General features: G+C 46.2%; 3 protein-coding genes across 3 annotated transcripts; 1 reads left to right on the top strand and 2 right to left on the bottom strand.

Annotated features, from left to right (window-relative positions):
- Positions 1 to 3,710: 3,710 nt before the first annotated feature.
- Positions 3,711 to 6,920, bottom strand: N7537_010420 (patatin-like phospholipase family protein; the record flags this gene model as incomplete). The annotated part of the gene is made up of 5 exons (XM_056901474.1): positions 3,711 to 4,629; positions 4,687 to 4,713; positions 4,803 to 5,220; positions 5,325 to 5,867; positions 5,918 to 6,920. 5 exons carry the CDS (start codon positions 6,918 to 6,920, stop codon positions 3,711 to 3,713), a joined length of 2,910 nt encoding a protein of 969 aa, XP_056750142.1.
- A 797-nt stretch (positions 6,921 to 7,717) lies between these two features.
- Positions 7,718 to 8,850, top strand: N7537_010419 (uncharacterized protein; the record flags this gene model as incomplete). Its single annotated transcript, XM_056901473.1, has 3 exons — positions 7,718 to 8,103; positions 8,194 to 8,610; positions 8,712 to 8,850. The coding sequence occupies 3 exons, from the start codon at positions 7,718 to 7,720 to the stop codon at positions 8,848 to 8,850; spliced, it is 942 nt and encodes a 313-aa protein (XP_056750141.1).
- Positions 8,851 to 12,011: 3,161 nt separating this feature from the next.
- Positions 12,012 to 14,231, bottom strand: N7537_010418 (uncharacterized protein; the record flags this gene model as incomplete). Its single annotated transcript, XM_056901472.1, has 7 exons — positions 12,012 to 12,353; positions 12,427 to 12,988; positions 13,070 to 13,296; positions 13,361 to 13,405; positions 13,464 to 13,832; positions 13,898 to 13,975; positions 14,031 to 14,231. 7 exons carry the CDS (start codon positions 14,229 to 14,231, stop codon positions 12,012 to 12,014), a joined length of 1,824 nt encoding a protein of 607 aa, XP_056750140.1.
- Positions 14,232 to 16,071: the final 1,840 nt, after the last annotated feature.

Raw genomic sequence — 16,071 nt, 5'->3', positions numbered from 1 at the left:
AGTTTCCTGTTTGAAAATCCGCTTCAACAGCAATCCATTTCTTCAGCAGCAAGTGAATGAACTCTCTGACATTATCCGGTGTGGCTCAACCCTATACAGTGTTTCCGAAAATTGGTGTCACCATCTATACTCTCCTATTGTTTTTTTAACCCTAATGCCAAGACGTATTAGGCTATATATAGTTTAGCCACGGAATAAAGGTAATCCTGTATTATTCTGTATACAGTATTTTACTTTGACTGGAATGTGATGTCATGTATTATGCTTGTATGGGTACATAGGTAAAGCACCATTTAGAGTATAAATATTGAGGCATTGTGTTTTCATTTGTAAGGAACGAGGGCACTAGCACCATGTTGATAAAGGCGGATGCAGTGCCGTGAGGATTGACAGGTTAGTCGACCAGGTCGGAGTTGAAGAACGCGAACAAGAGAAGGGGGAGAAGCGAGCCCTGCGCTAGTCCTGCGTTCGCCGTATAATCCTCTGGTGTAGATGGCCGGTGGTGTGTTGTTGATTCTTCGTAGGTGACTGTGGTGGATCCCCATTCTTGCTTCCACTGAGTGATAATCATGCTTCGGATCAATGCTTTCTCCCTCGTGAGTCGCGAATCAGGCAATCATTCCTGTCGAGATGCAGGATGATACTGTCTTTTTACCCTATAAGCATGTGACTTTTTCGCTATGCAGTTTTCTTACTATTGTGTCTGACCAGATTGTTAAATAACTACAGACCATTGTTGTTTTTAATTAGAGAAATTTACCATCGTGAATTTACCAGTACGCTCGCCATACAACTGATCTAGCAGGTGTATCTAGTTCATTCATACATTTGTCGTTTGAATAACCCTTGAAACAGTTTATTAACAATTTGCATGGGGGAGTGTGTGGTAAATACGACGTTGTAGACAATATGATCAATTAATTTCCAGGCAAACGTTCATTTCCACACCATGCAATTGCGTACAGCACAATTATGGCTTGCTGATACACAGTGTCCTAGCACTAAGCTGCACATTTGTCGTTCGGGTCAAAATGGGATTTTGAGATTCAGCGGGCAACCCCCGGCGGCCGCCCTCACCAAATGAAACAACCTACAAAGTTGCACAGGTTACTTGATAAATTTTTTCATCCAAGTAGAGTACGTAGATGGCCCGAGTAGTTCCCCTTCAGGGCGTATTTACCACAACCCTCACATAATCTGTCCATCAACTAAGTGTGCACCCTCCAATTACCGAGGATCAAATTACTATAGAAGAAAAATGACTTCTATTGTCGGAAGAGCTCCAAGGTCATCCACAATAGAAAATGCTCTGCCCTTCTGCAAGCGGCGCAACTAGGTAGGATGATTTCTTGTTGAATTGAAGTGCCTATATCGGTGCTAGAAATGGAAATGTATTGATTTTGTATTTAATTCGCAAATACAGCTCCGCTCGAAATCAGTTTCACCATTTTATTCTCTGTGATTCTTTCTTGAAGCTTGGCCAGATCCACTTAAGCCTAGATCTGGCCTGGCCGATTTATGACTGTCGAATAGGAAAAGGGTAAGTAATATGCTCTAGCCACATTAGGGCTAGCGTCAGTAATATTAGAGGTTTGTAAAGCAATCAAAGAGAACAAAATGGTGAAACTGATTTCGAGCGCGTCTGTACATGCTATACAGTAGTATTCGAAATCAGCTATACCTCTGCACTCTTGTGACTTGATTCCCGGAAAATAAATCCAAGGATCGTGAGTTCTGATTGGATAGGAAGCGAAGGCGGCGTCTTTCAGACCGCTTTTTAGATTGAAAGGCGTATCTTACAATACACATTTAAGACATGACTAGAAGTATTTTACAGGGACGTGCTATACGCTTGCTACCTACCTGGTGTGCCCCTTAATCCATGCAAAAGGCAGATTCCCCCAACCACCATCCGGCTTTCTGCGACATTTCAGTGTTCAATATCAGGCAAAAACGACATGGCTCCTATCCATTCACCCATTCATCCATGCTGTAGAACACCAGCTTCCTGTTCAGGTCGCCATTCGAAAAATGAATGGGCCTGCGTGACTAATTCCATTCGTGTCTTTTCCTTTCATCAAGTGTCTATTAACATAAACTTTTATACTGAGATATGATCAAGAGAAAGTATTCAGGAAAAAAATTTAGAGTGAAACAATATTCTCGGAAGAAGTATCATATGTAAGTGACAAAATACTTCGTATGACCTTTCGCTCTGCAGCACAAACACACTGCATGTAGATTAATTCAATGCCCATCTCTCATTTGCATGAGCTCGCTGCTCGCTCTGGAAAGATAATAATCGTGTAAGTCCATGCAGTGTTGCAAGGATATAGGAGATTTGTCATTAAGCATCCAGGATCCAATTCCACATGCGTATTCAGCCATAACAACAGCCAGGAGCTTTCTTCTTAGGAGGCTTGTGTCACCGTCCACCCTATATCCCCAAGGAAAGGGATCGGCCAAGTTCGCGACTAGATATTCAATTAGATGGTCACCATTGGTGTTTGGAGAAACTTCATCCATGATATCACATAGAAATAGAGATATCCGCTGAGTATAGGCATCGATCGCTAATGGAATCCGAGTTTCGTTTTTGAAGTTTGCCAATGTTTTAGCTTTCCGAAATTCCGGTATGTTTATACAAATAATTGAAGTGGAGTCCTTGAAGATTCGTTTTATTAACAAAATCTGCCGAAGGCGCCTGACACAACCAAGATGGAAGCTGTCACAATATCCCGCGACAATGCAAAAACCAAGTCATCCCCCCATTTTCGTCTACACCGCATGAACTGGGTGGGGATGCATTGGTGGCGGTATCATGAATGTTCGATCGCCATTGCAATGATTTGATTCAGAGGCTGGGTCATTGTAACCGTAGCCGCTGCCGCTGTGACTAGTGAATTAACTATTTGCAAGGTAAGGGATTTTGATTCTGACCTGGAGCTAGAGCAGTAGTAGAACTTAAGTATAAAGAAGTAGAGGAAATTCTCGATTCTTGAGTCTCAAAAATTCCTCCACTGATAAGGAATAATCACCCTGGTTCCTTTGCTGTGCTTCAATCTCGATAGCCTGGAGTTTTTTGAAATGACAGTAATAGTGTACAGTAGATTTCGAAAGCAGATTACCCGCTAGACACACAATGCTGGATGGATACTTAACGCAGAGATATACTCGAACATTATAAGAATTTGCGGCATCCACAGCACGGTTTATGACGTTGGCATGAGGTTATTCAAAAACCTCACTTTTCGTCGCACGTTGTCCTAAATGGAAGGGCACATGAGATTGCAAAGTGGAGGGGTGCTGATACAATGCCTCAATTAAGCAAAAATATTCATATTTCAACTTCACCCTTTTAAGCCCACACGTAAGTCCGAATCAGGTAACCTTAAGACGATATTGTTGTAAGTTCAGAGGTATGAACTGATTGATTTATTCAGAGGGAAACATAAGGCTATATATACACCACATAGTCCAAATTAATTGGTAATCAACTTGGCTTTTTGCATACACCATTGGGATTTAATAATGGGTTACAGTATAGTTTGGGTTGGAAAATATCTTTATTTTAATACAATCTTGTGCGAGACTGCTATGAATAGAATAGTAATATCTCAGAAGTCAAGATTACAATTATCTCACTTAGCGACCCCAGAGGCTCAAGGGTTGAGCGTAAGCAATGACTGTAAATGTCCAAGCACCAAATTCTACAATCGACGTTTCTTCCTCTCTGGGGAAGGTTCCGAAAATTGGACTCGCCGTTTGGTTCCCCGAACGCAGTAGCATGCCCTTCTTGGAGGCCAACAAGTATCTAAATGGTCAGAACGGCCAAAACATGCGTATGCTTGTTGGTTACCGAGAATTTCCTGCATCGACTTCGGAAAGCCGCCAATCTTGTGCTGAAAAGACGAGTTGGCAATCTCGATAGATATAACTTCTTCCAGACTATTAACAGTAAAAGCGACCTTTTTACGATAGTACCCACATCCATGACACTCGTCATCGTTGCCAATCAGTCCAAGGTGATATCCATCCGCAGTTTGGAACCGAGGGCTTGGGAACTCAGCGAGCACTTTTTTGATCAAACCACTAGCATTGGGACTTGAACAGAGAATTGAGCCTTCACAATAGAAATTTCCTTGCTTTCTGATAGGTATTTGGTCCAATTCAAAAAATAAAAAGCCTGTGGCCAGTATCGCACGGACGAGCTCATCTGGGACGCTGTATGATAATCCAGCAAGATCAACCAATTTGTCCACATCATCTAGCCTGGGTAATGGCCAAGGTAGGGCGTGGTTGAGTCGGAATATATGTGCTCTCATGGGGTCTGGAACATAATTGAGGGCCTCATAAAAGCCCTGTTCACCATCCATGGATGGCGAGGACATGGTTGCTCTGATAATGCGTGGAACAGCCCCGTCTTGAAGAATGCCCCCTAGAGGGGCATCTTCCGCCTTAACCTCAGAACTTGAGACTCCAGTACCAACCGACAAGACCAGATCATGTGTTCCGTGTGCAGGCCAGATAGTAGCAGATTCCTTCAATGATATTGCCAAGGGATTGTTGGCCCGCACTCCCCCATCCTGTAACGGACCAAATCCAGGGAGAGTTTTTGTTTGGAAAAACCTATTTGACTATTAGCCTGAGCAGCGAAATGTATAACCTCTAACTAACACTACTTACCAAGGAGCAGCAACACTGCATCGGGCTCTGTAAAATGGCCATATCAGCTTTCTGAAGATAGGCCTGGAACTAATCCAGGATTCAGGAACAAGTGGCATAGAATCAGCAGAACTCACGCTTCCCACAGAAATGGATTCTGGCTTTCTTCTTCCGGCCTCAGAAATTGGTATGCTGAATCGACGGCGCGTTGACCAATACCACGATAATTTGCGAGCACGCAAGCTTTCCCATCAGAGATCCGACTCGTAATAATAGCTACTCGACTGCCCGCAGAACGAGTTGTGCTCACATCGAACATGCGCCGCTCCGGATCAACTGCTTCTTTGAGAGTATTATCCAGGTTATTGGCATCATATTGACCATCTGCCAGGATACCAGCCAGGCATTTGACCCATTTAGCCCAGCCGACGACGGAGAGCTTTTGCGAAGGAGGTGAGACCAACTTGAAAACCTTTTGGGCAAGAGCAGGGAATCTGCGAAAGCTTTCTTCAGCTGTGGAGCCGTTCAAGATGAGATCTATCTCGTTAAGAGCCCCTGATCTATGGTCAGATAATTGGACACCCCAAAGTTACGTGCGAACAAAGGGCCAAATAAAGGGTGAACAGGTTATTGCTGATGTCTCGAGAGTAGCCACTTACCAACGCTTGTGCCTGCAGTCAGATCAAATATATCAAACATGTATATCCCGTGTCCCAGGCGCCTTTCCAGTGCACGGAGGAGACCTAGCTGAATAATTCCACGGACCCCACCACCATCTAAACTAAGCACAAGCGGTCGTTTCGTGGGCGGTAATTGACGAATTGTGAGCAGTGAAGGCTTTTGACACAATGGGCATTTGGTAAAGTCAAAATGATACTCAGCGCTTTTGTTTGGTGTCCCGAAGACCACAACGCAGGTATCGCAGATTGCATGCCGGCACGCCATCATATGTTCCGGTGATCGACACAAGCAATAGAAACAAGTTGTTGTTGAATTAAGCCCACTCCATTGAAGGTGGTTACACCTCAAAACATCCCTTCTGATAGTCGCAGACGAATTGGTTGGACCCATTGAGTAGAAAAGCCGCTTAAAGTGAGCGAACACAGCATCGCAATGTTTCTCGCCGTCTTCCACCTGTGTACAAAATGCTTGCGAGCACTGCCTTCGATAAAGCGCGTCAAAAACAAGGCCGGGATGGAACGCTATATTTGTCAGTTTGAGGAAGGTTGTTGTTAATAAATACGCTACTCACCGTGCATTCCAGGAGGATAGGCATTCATTAACAATGCTGAAGCTACAAAGATGTGAATTACATCTTCGGCATAGGAATATTTGTTTGCGTGGTTGATAAACTCGACCAGGCATTCAGTCGTAATGTAATTGAGCCGATGACTTTCCCGCGCAACTTGAAGGCAGTCCAGAATAGTAGGTTCCGAGGCCCCGGTGTCTAGACGCAGAGTTCGCGTCCAAAGGGCATTTAGATGTATAGCCGAAAAGGAGAGTCCGTGAGAAGTTTGTTCCGTGCGGATGTCTTGAGTCTCATTGATAATGAGACGACGTAATGGCTCGAAAGCTGCTGGCGGGGACAATTCGTACCTATCACGTAGGTCTAGGACTGCGACGCCCTTACTGGGTATCCCGGCCGAATTCAATTTATGGTAAACTTTCGAAATATTCTCAAGCTCGGAATATTGAGCTGATGTTAGAACTATCATGACACGCATCAAATCTGCAGTGGGCTGAGAACCTATAGTGACAGGTTGGCGACGCCTTTTTAGCAGCCGGCAGGCATCACGTAATTCAGAGTGAGTATCTACGAATAGACAAAGGATATTGGTCCATGGCAAAAGCATCTGGGAAATGACTTGCTCCTGTATCTCCGATGCTTGTCGAGACCCATCTTGGAGAATACGATAACGTCGGAGATTGTCAGATGACCAGCGACGCAGACTGGATTCGCCAAGCCCGGAAACGCTGGACAGACTGCTTTCCGCAAAAAGGACAGGATGCTGAGTGTTGGCAGTTTTTGTGCTCAGATGAAGTCGAGCCAGGCCAGCTGGTCCTCTACGCGTAACGTTGTTCAGGGGAAAGAGCGCGCGAAGTGCCTTGATTCGGCTACCATTTCCGGCAAAGTATACCACCGAAGGAAATTGTGTATTAGGATGGGTCATTCCTTGCACGAGTTCATCCATTCGCCCCGTGTCTACCAAGGTCCAGCCTGTGGAGTCCGAGACCAGATCTAACCACGCCGCCATTGCCACTGAAAGATAGACAGTGAACAGAATCAGGAATCGCAAGGATAACAAATCTTTAAATAATGGAATTTTGATATCATAGCCTGCCTTTGAAAGTTATCATTAATGCCTGAATAACGCAGGTACCGATGACTCTATTTCTGCGGCGCATTCAAAGATGATGTCGAAGCCCCATAATTTTGATTTTATCTAGGACCTGTTGCTATGTTGCATTGGGTACCATCTGAATTTACGAGAAGCAAATTACAAGTGCTAAGGCAGTTTTTCACCGAGTAGGGTTGCAACATTGAGTGAACAACCAAAACATTCGTATCAAAGACTGAGGGTTGGCAGATCAACACCGTACTTACTAGTGGCTAAGGTTGGTGCTGTACTATACATCCATCTAGAAGAAGGCCAAATCCAGGATATTCGAATAATAGGTGTGTTCTTGGTGACCGATTTTCAAGGGAGAAAAATAGAATTCCGCTTTTGATGAGGCCGGAATTTCTCAGCTGTTGCCATTTAGAGCGAACCTTCATTATCTTGAAGCCATGGAAGAAGATAGGGCTCTAAATAGCTCCTCTTGGGAAAGGTAAACTAGGTCTCTATAATAAAGATGCTGGCAGTCATTTGTTTATGAGGAGGCTAGAATAGAAGATAGCCAACCTTAAGTAAATATCAAGAAAATTGAGGGAGCGTCTTTTGGCTTCCTTAACTTCATGGGAGCTCGCACTAGATATATAAATAATCAGGACGTGTGAAACCGATTGATTTGTCGGTTATCTGCTCTATTGACGACTTTCTTCGCCGGCATGATGGTTCGATCATTAAAATCTCTTCGAACTTGGATTCAACAACGAAATAATACAGATACGATTGAAGACCAGCGCATGAGTCAAGCGGGATTCCATGCAACCTCGGGAAATGAAACCTCATACACAAGGATGCTCAAAGAAGAGGCGCAGATGAACTGGATTTATAACCTCCTCGCCAGCGGAGCAAACTGGGTTCTGCTTGCCGGCTATTTGGTTATTCCTGGCACTTTTACCTCTTTGAAGAAATCGAATAGCGTGGAAAAGACATTGGAAAAGAACAACGCAGGGCGGGTACTCCTTAACACCATCCAAAATCCGCCACTTCTTGTATTCTCCTGCCTATTCCTAATAACTGGTGCGACGGTCTTGGGGTGGCTATTCAACAGGTACAAGGCTAATTACTCCTGGCTGACTAATAAACTCTTTATGTAAGGCAGTCCCGAGAAATAAACCAACTAGAACTGATTGAATGGCAGGCCAGCATCCTTGAATGCAGCGGCTGGGTTGTTGACTACGATCGTAAATGTTTGCGCTTCACAAGACGGAGTCTGGTCAGTCATGGCCCTTGTGACAACTATTGTCACAGGAGCCACACTGGTGATTTGTCTGGGTCTTTCTCTCTTTTACAAGTTCTTCAAGTTGCGAAAGGTGATTCAAAGCGACGGATGCCGGACCAGCTATTTTGAGGTATTCTGGGTGCGTGAGGATTGCCTTCGTCATGTGCTTGGTGAAGTCAAAGAGCCGGATCGTGGTATTCGGTTCTGCATTGGAAACGACCATTTCAGCAGAGCACAGAGTCTAGCACCACTTTTAAGCTCACTGCTCCAATATTGCTGGCTGTCTGACCAGAGGACAGACTCGGTGTGGGTGGAGGTACTAGCTGACAATGAAGGGTAGGTCTTGCATTAATAGCAATCTCTCCGGAAGACCTCTGGTGCTAATGTTACACCAGATTCTTACCTATTTTACAAAAAGATGCCTTCATACAAAATAGCAAAATCAAACTTTCGCGTGAGAATTATGTTATTATGGAATTCTCACGGGATTCTGAGACTCTTCCTGCCGGAATGTCTCATACGTCTGGTATTAAGGGGCACAAAAACGACAGTGTTGGCCCCGTCCAGAATTTTTAACATATAAATTTAACATACAAGATTAGACCGTTTCAGACAGTAATTTATGATTTGGTTGGAGAACTGGAATTGCAGTCAGCGCATGTCCTTGCTTGCGCCTATGGATTCATCTTCTATGAACGGCCGGAAATGTGGAAGGATGATGGCTAGTTTTTCTAGTTTGAGGGCGGCAAAGCCGACCACGTGAACACCCTTCGGCTCATTTACGTAGGCTGCGCAGGAAAATCAATTCGGCCCTTGCTTTCATAACTCGATAACTCGATCGTTTAACATGCCATATATCTCACCGTTGGCACGTAGCAAGAGTATAGAATATTCATATCCTTCTGTATCGGGCACTCATAAAATAAGGACACTGTCATTAAAAGCTCATCGCAAGAGAGACTTTGAATCTAACACGAGCCTGGTCGTTTACGACCTAATATCAGTGACAAGTTTCAGAGAATCACGGCCAAGGTTAGATATATCACGGAATCACCAAAGGCTGCTCTGTTCTAATCCGTTGAGTTATTATAATAACGACACACAATTGTTGTCCAAGATGGATCGAAATCAGTTTCACCAGTTGCAAGCAGAAATTCTTTCTCGAACACTCTTTCGCAAAACGAGATGCATCAGCAGCAACAGTAGTAGATTTTATTTACCCCGACCTCTCGCAAAGTTGGGTTCTAGATTAGGTCGAGTACGGAGTCGTATTTTGGTCTAGGGTTAAATTAACTCGCAAAGAGATACGCAGGCCACAGCTCTATCTTTATCCGTGTATGTACATGTAGAGTGATCCACTTCCTGAAAACGAACTTAGAGCATCGTCCAGGCCTATCGTGGCCTGGTTGCCGCTCACGTTGTTAGACTGCTTTCATGGTGCGCGCCTCTGGAACAGTTGGGACGCTTCAGCGAAGTCTAGCACGGCCTTGACCGTCCTAGGTCGCGAGATGGTGTCTGGTTTACCTCTCTTACCTTCAGTTGAGCCTCCCAACAGACTCGACACGCTGTTAAACCGCATACCCAGCTTCACTCTTTACCCAACCACCCCAATTGTGCTGCTGACCTGTGATCGGTCTCAGTTAGTCGAAGGAGTGTCATCTTGACTGACAATCCTGTGATTATGCTCACAAGAGAAGGGAGTTTATAGCCTAGTGATCAAAGAATCGTAAATGGAAAAGTGATCTGACCTTGTTCCACGGCGTGGCTGTTGGGATGATCTCCACCCAAGGCTACGCTGAATTAGCACGGGCAACTATCAATCAAACCAGACCTAGTAGTACCCTTGGATGCTTTCAGCAAGAGGCCAGGATAACCTTTCTATGGCTGGGTACCTTGCGATTTGCATCCAAAAAATTATAGTCTTCTTTGTTGGGGTTCAATACCTGGTACAGTACAGTACGTCCCGAAACCGGTGCAACCACTACACTCTTCGATTGACTTTCCTGCCCCTTGGGCCAAGTCACACTAGTCTATATTGGGAGTTCTTCCGGCAGTTGCTTGTGTATTTGCTCGTACGTAGGTTACATGGTAATTTCAGGAATGTATTCGCTTGTAATTTCAATACATCTGACACCTCCATGCCCCTCCTCCGAAGCAGCTTTTCCTGGGGAGGCGTACTTAACGATCAACCACGAGTGGTCCAACCAAAGATGGCTCCAAACCTAGCTCCTTCCAAGCATGAGCTTATCTATGACATGATCCACAGTGGCGAACTATCTATAACTAAGATGGCACAGGCCGCTGGTTGCAACAAGAGCACCATCTCGAGAATCTCTTCCAATATAAGAATGTTTGGCAGTGTCAAAGCACCGCCAATTAAAGGCGGACGACCCCGTAGTATAACTCCAATCATGCTCGAGGCTTTGTGCGACCATCTGATTGAAAAGCCTGCCTTATATCTGGACGAGATGGTGGTTTTTCTGTGGGACGAATTCGCTCTTCAAACAACGAAATCGAGCGTCAGTCGCGCCCTTAAGTCCAAAGGCTGGTCAAAAAAGACTGCTCGGGTCAAGGCACGAGAACGCAACCTTGACCTTCGGGACGAATACCATCATTTTATCTCAGACTTCAAGTCTTACCACCTTGTCTATGTCGATGAATCTGGATGTGATAAAAGGATAGGCTTCCGGCGAACGGGTTGGTCTCCCCTTGGTACTGCACCGGTTCAAGTGTCGAAATTTCATCGTGATCAGCGATACCAGATACTGCCTGCCTATGCCCAAGATGGCATTGTTTTGTCTCGAGTGTTCCAGGGTACAACTGACGCATCCGTCTTTGAGGATTTTATCGAGCAGCTTCTCCAGCACTGTGGGAAATGGCCCGAGCCGAAGTCTGTGCTAGTGATGGATAACGCATCCTTTCATCACTCGGGCAGAATTGAACAGATGTGCTCAGAAGCTGGCGTAAAGCTAGTGTATTTGCCTCCATATTCTCCTGATTTGAATCCTATAGAGGAGTATTTTGCTGAGCTGAAGGCCTTTATCCGGCGTAATTGGCAATCCTACGAAGAAAATCCAGAGCAAGGATTCGACAACTTCCTCGAATGGTGTGTTGACGTTGTTGGTGCGAGGGAGAAAAGCGCGGAGGGACATTTTCGGCACGCTGGCCTAGCTGTAGAGATATAGCGCTACTGCGACAGCAAAGTTCGGGACTAACCTCACCGGCTAACTAGAACGGATTCGTTTACGGGCATTATTCCGAACCACGTTGTATTTGAACTCCGGCAACATTCAGAGATACGAAATACATAAATTCTTCGACATGCTGATATCATCGTACCAACTTCTAATGCACTGATAGGGTATCTAACCACCCGCCAAGTCGTAAGCCTGCAAGATATCCCAAATGTGTCGATCCATCTTCTCTGACATCCAGCTCCTCCATATCACGAAAGACTCTCTCAATATATTCGCCAGCGCCGCTAAGTTTCATAATAAGTGCAATGGCGCGGTGGACATCGAGAAGCCGGGGGGATGGCGGATCTACCGTGCGATGAGGACTTGATATCCGGGTATCAGTCGATAGAAGGGCCCATCAGCTCGCTGCTTGGCGAAGTGATTTTGCAGTTCCCCATAATTTCCCCGAGCGCAACCCTCTTCTACACACTCTCGACCGCATTCTAACCGAGACGAGTGATACACTTGTGCAACATAATGTATTTGGCAAAGACATGTCGCCTATGTCTCTGCCTGATGGGCGAAACGGCAGCCAGTCTCCCCACATAGACAATTCTTCTTCAGCTTCCCCCAGTAGGAATCCGAATAATCCACCGTAATTTCACTTCCGGCGGTCACTCCGCGAGAGACCACGAGTATGCGTTCTATCCCACGCCAGTAGAACTTCTGAAACTGGCTATTGGGGCGGCACGAGTGATTGACGAAGCGAGTAAAATTGCCCATTTGGCCTTGGAAGACCTGATATGGTCGTTCTGGGCTTCCGCCCATCATCACGTCCAGACCTTCAATCCCTTGAGTGACGAGACCGACAAACTCTGCAATAGCTGTGCCTCGTTCGAATTCCTTTCAAACGTTAGTAATCACTGTATTAAGGGCGATTGGCAGAGACCGGAAGGGGTATCTGCATGCAACGTACACAGCGGGCGATCACCCCGTTATTCTTCCCACTAGTTGTGTGATACAACTGGACAGGAAGGGAATAACGAACACCACCAAACAAAGCCGGGAAACAAGAACAGCGATTGGAGATCACATCATCGGTCTGTTGTTCCTTGCACAGTTGACAAATATCAGGATCAATTTCCAGCCCGCGTCGAGGGTCGTCTCCACCGAACACATTGTGATCGATCACGCAGTCGTCCACGAACTGATAATCGAAGCCGTTTGGCAATTTCAGATGGGAGTAGGTGCTTTTAAGCGGCAATGCTGGACCAGTATCTACCGTGACCCATTCATGAGGGTGACCAGCGTATCGACAAGACCCGTTTTGGCTAACAACTCGGAGAAGGTCTCGCCAACCAGGATGGAGAGTATCTGCGGCGACTTCAAGGCTAGAAGCGATGTGGCGCAACTGAGACAAGAGTCCGTTATCAAAGCCTATCCTATATTTGCACACGCGGTAAATACCGGACCCAGCAAATATTAGGCTAGCCCAACCCCCAGAATCTTTAATTTCTTTGTAGCCACGCCAAATCGCCCTTGAAATTAGTCAACAATGAGTTCTGACGTGCAGACATAAGGAAGGGGCGGTTGAACCATAACCCAAAAGAAGGACTTACATCCTGTTTCTGAGCTCCTTTTCATGCCACGTTAATGTGCTGCAGGCTTCTTTTAGAGCTGCCATTCGAGCTTCGGCGTTCGTATAGCTTGGGTACTCGAGACGAATTGATGCAATACGTGCTTCATAGCATTCCACCCAGTATGCTTGCACTACTATTTCCAGAGCCCGTGATGACCGGCTCTGGTCATAGTATTTCTTGCACAAACCATTGATAGCCCGAAAAACCTATAAGCATCGCTATTAGAATATCACAAATCCCACTTCCCTAGTGGGAATAATTCACACGTACTGCTTGGCTGACGCCCGTTCCCAGGCTGAATTCTGGTCTACGGTCCTGCACTTTAGTCAGGCGATGGTAGATCTGACTGGCGTAGACTCAATGGAAAACGCACCGGAAACGAGACACTCAAAGAGACAGGGGAATGCACCTGCCGCCAGAGCCCCGCGATAAACTTATCTATAGAAGAGGGCTGCAGGGTGGGGACAGCTGCGTCCTTCGTGGGCTTCTTGCGCTGAGGAATGCGGGTATCGCTGTGAAATTGCCGGACTGACGGTTCGATTCTTACGTTGGAAGGTCGCAGACGACTCCCGGTTTCTGCATCGCTATCTGACCCTGAATCCTCTGTCGCCACTGCTATGGCAGATGATTTTGACGGTCGTAGCCCACTGACGGTCTTATGTCTGGGATTGTCAAAGCCATCCATTGATGTGGACGGGGAGGTCACTGGATACCCATGACCGGATTGCAAATCAAACTTTGACTATTCCAAGGATCTCCGGTTTAGTGTCTGATAGTCTCTAATACATCGTAGAACGCTAAACTTACCGATACTGGGAATTTCAAAGAGGTAACCTGGCTCGGCGTTGTCGTCAGAATCTCGTTGTTTTCCACGCTCAACCATCCCTAGGAAGGAATAGTGTTATCAATGAAGGTAGGGCTTCGTCCAATCATTCCATACCAGAGGCAGCGACTTGTCATACTTTGTGGTGACTTTCGGTTCAAGGCTGTTCGAAGTGCATACTACCGCGTCGATACGCAGGCAGACACCATCGTGAGGGCCGAAAGAGGCCAGTGTTGAAGCTAGACGATTAGTGAAATCTGCATTCTCGAATAAATCCGATAACTTCGTCACGACCGGGTGGTGCACGATCGGATGCATCGTCAGTTGAGTTGGTTGTTACCTAACGGGATCAGTTGCATTTGCCCCGTCCCCACAAAGTTCTGCCCGGGCAGAATGAGATGACTCATCCGATTCCAAAAGAATCCAGGCTTGGCACGACCTCACAGTGACGCGATGATGGGCTTTTGTTTCGGCTCTTTCATAGGAAACGGATATGTGTTTGCCGTCGCGAAGGCGAGAGAACTATATGAAGTACCGGACAGCAAGCTAAGTTGGACGATACATTGAGCGGTGCTGGCCTACGTAAATAGGAGAAATATCTATCGAGCAAAGGGGCTTGGAGTGTTGGGTATGCTAGCGGAGTCCCACGCACTGAAAACAAATGACGCAAGCTTTAAAACCCGAGACTCGGATGGATTTGGTTAGGGCGTGTTTGGTTGGGGCCATCAGACTAGCAACTAGCACACTGCTCCTGCTAGAATCTGATTATTATATAGCCGTCCCTCCTACTCGTTGCCACCATCCTTCTCTTGCCTCCACCCTCTTTTTCAGAGCATCCGTGAGCAGCTGTCTACAATGTCGACATCCGAGCATTCTGGGGTGCCCTCTCCAGCTCTGCCGAAAGATTATTTAGCTGCGTCCTATACTTACGACAACCTCACGGGGTGGAAGAGCGTGCGTATCCTTCGGATCGGAAGGGGGATGTATCACGATGTCCGGAGGCGTCTCCCTTATTACTGCAGTGATATCCGCGATGCATGGACGTATAGAACGGTCGCCAGTATCATTCGCATGTACTTTGTGAAGTGGGTTACCATAGCTCGCGACCAAACTCAAGGCTAATACATGTTCTCTAGTATGCTCCCGGCCATAGCGTATACTCTGGATATGCACCGGAGAACTGGGCAATTTTATGGCATCAATGAAGCGCTCTTCTCATCCGCCCTGGCGGCGATGGTATTCAGCATCCTTGCAGTGCAGCCTCTTACCATCGTCGGTATTACGGGGTTGATCTCTTTGTTCAACTACACCATATATGACATTATAAATATCTATGAGCCCTCTATCTACCCCCAATTTATGTGCTGGGTGGGTATCTGGGGCGCCATATTCCACTGGATTGTTGCTTTCTGCAACATGTGCGACTACATGCGCTACGCCACGGATTTCTCGAGCGAAACATTTGGCTTTTATGTCGGAACGATTTACATCAGTCAGTTTTGCTTGCTAAAATCTACCTCAACGTCAAGAAGAACAATTATTAACCCCGAGGCCAGGCAAGGGTGTGCAGGAACTGATCAGCGAGTTCACTAGCAAAGGGAATACCGCTGGCTTTATGAGTTGCATGATCGCAATACTCTATTTTCTGACAATCTACAGCCTAGAGACCATTGGGTCGAGTACCGTCTGGCGGCCTGCTTTCCGGGGTTTGCTGGCGGATTATGCATACGTGGTATGTGGAGTCTGAATAGGTCCAGCTACCATTCGGAACCGCTAACGATCTTTCCTCTCTTTTTTTAAAAAAATAGATCGGGACGGTTTTCTGGGTTGGATTTTCGCACATCCCTGGTCCTCTCAAAGCAGCGGATATATCCCGTGTCCCTATCAGCAAAGCCTTTTACCCGACGCAGTCGCGAGGCTGGCTGATTCACTTTTGGGAACTGGACGCTAAATGGATTTTCGTGGCGCTGCCGTTTGGATTTCTGGTCATGCTGCTCTTCTACTATGATCATGTATGAGACTCTATCCGGGGAATGGAGACTCACTTCTAGCTACGGTGCTAACTTATAGCTAGAACGTCAGTAGCCTGACGGCACAAGCGCGGCAATTCCCATTGAAGAAGCCTGCTGGGTTCCATTGGGACTTTTTCCTTCTCGGA

Source organism: Penicillium hordei (genome assembly GCF_028827395.1).
Source record: "Penicillium hordei strain IBT 12815 chromosome Unknown utg000005l_segment0_segment0, whole genome shotgun sequence".
Classification (NCBI taxonomy): Eukaryota; Fungi; Ascomycota; class Eurotiomycetes; order Eurotiales; family Aspergillaceae; genus Penicillium; species Penicillium hordei.
Note: the sequence above shows the minus strand (reverse complement) of the source record. Positions and strands in the feature narration are given on the sequence as shown.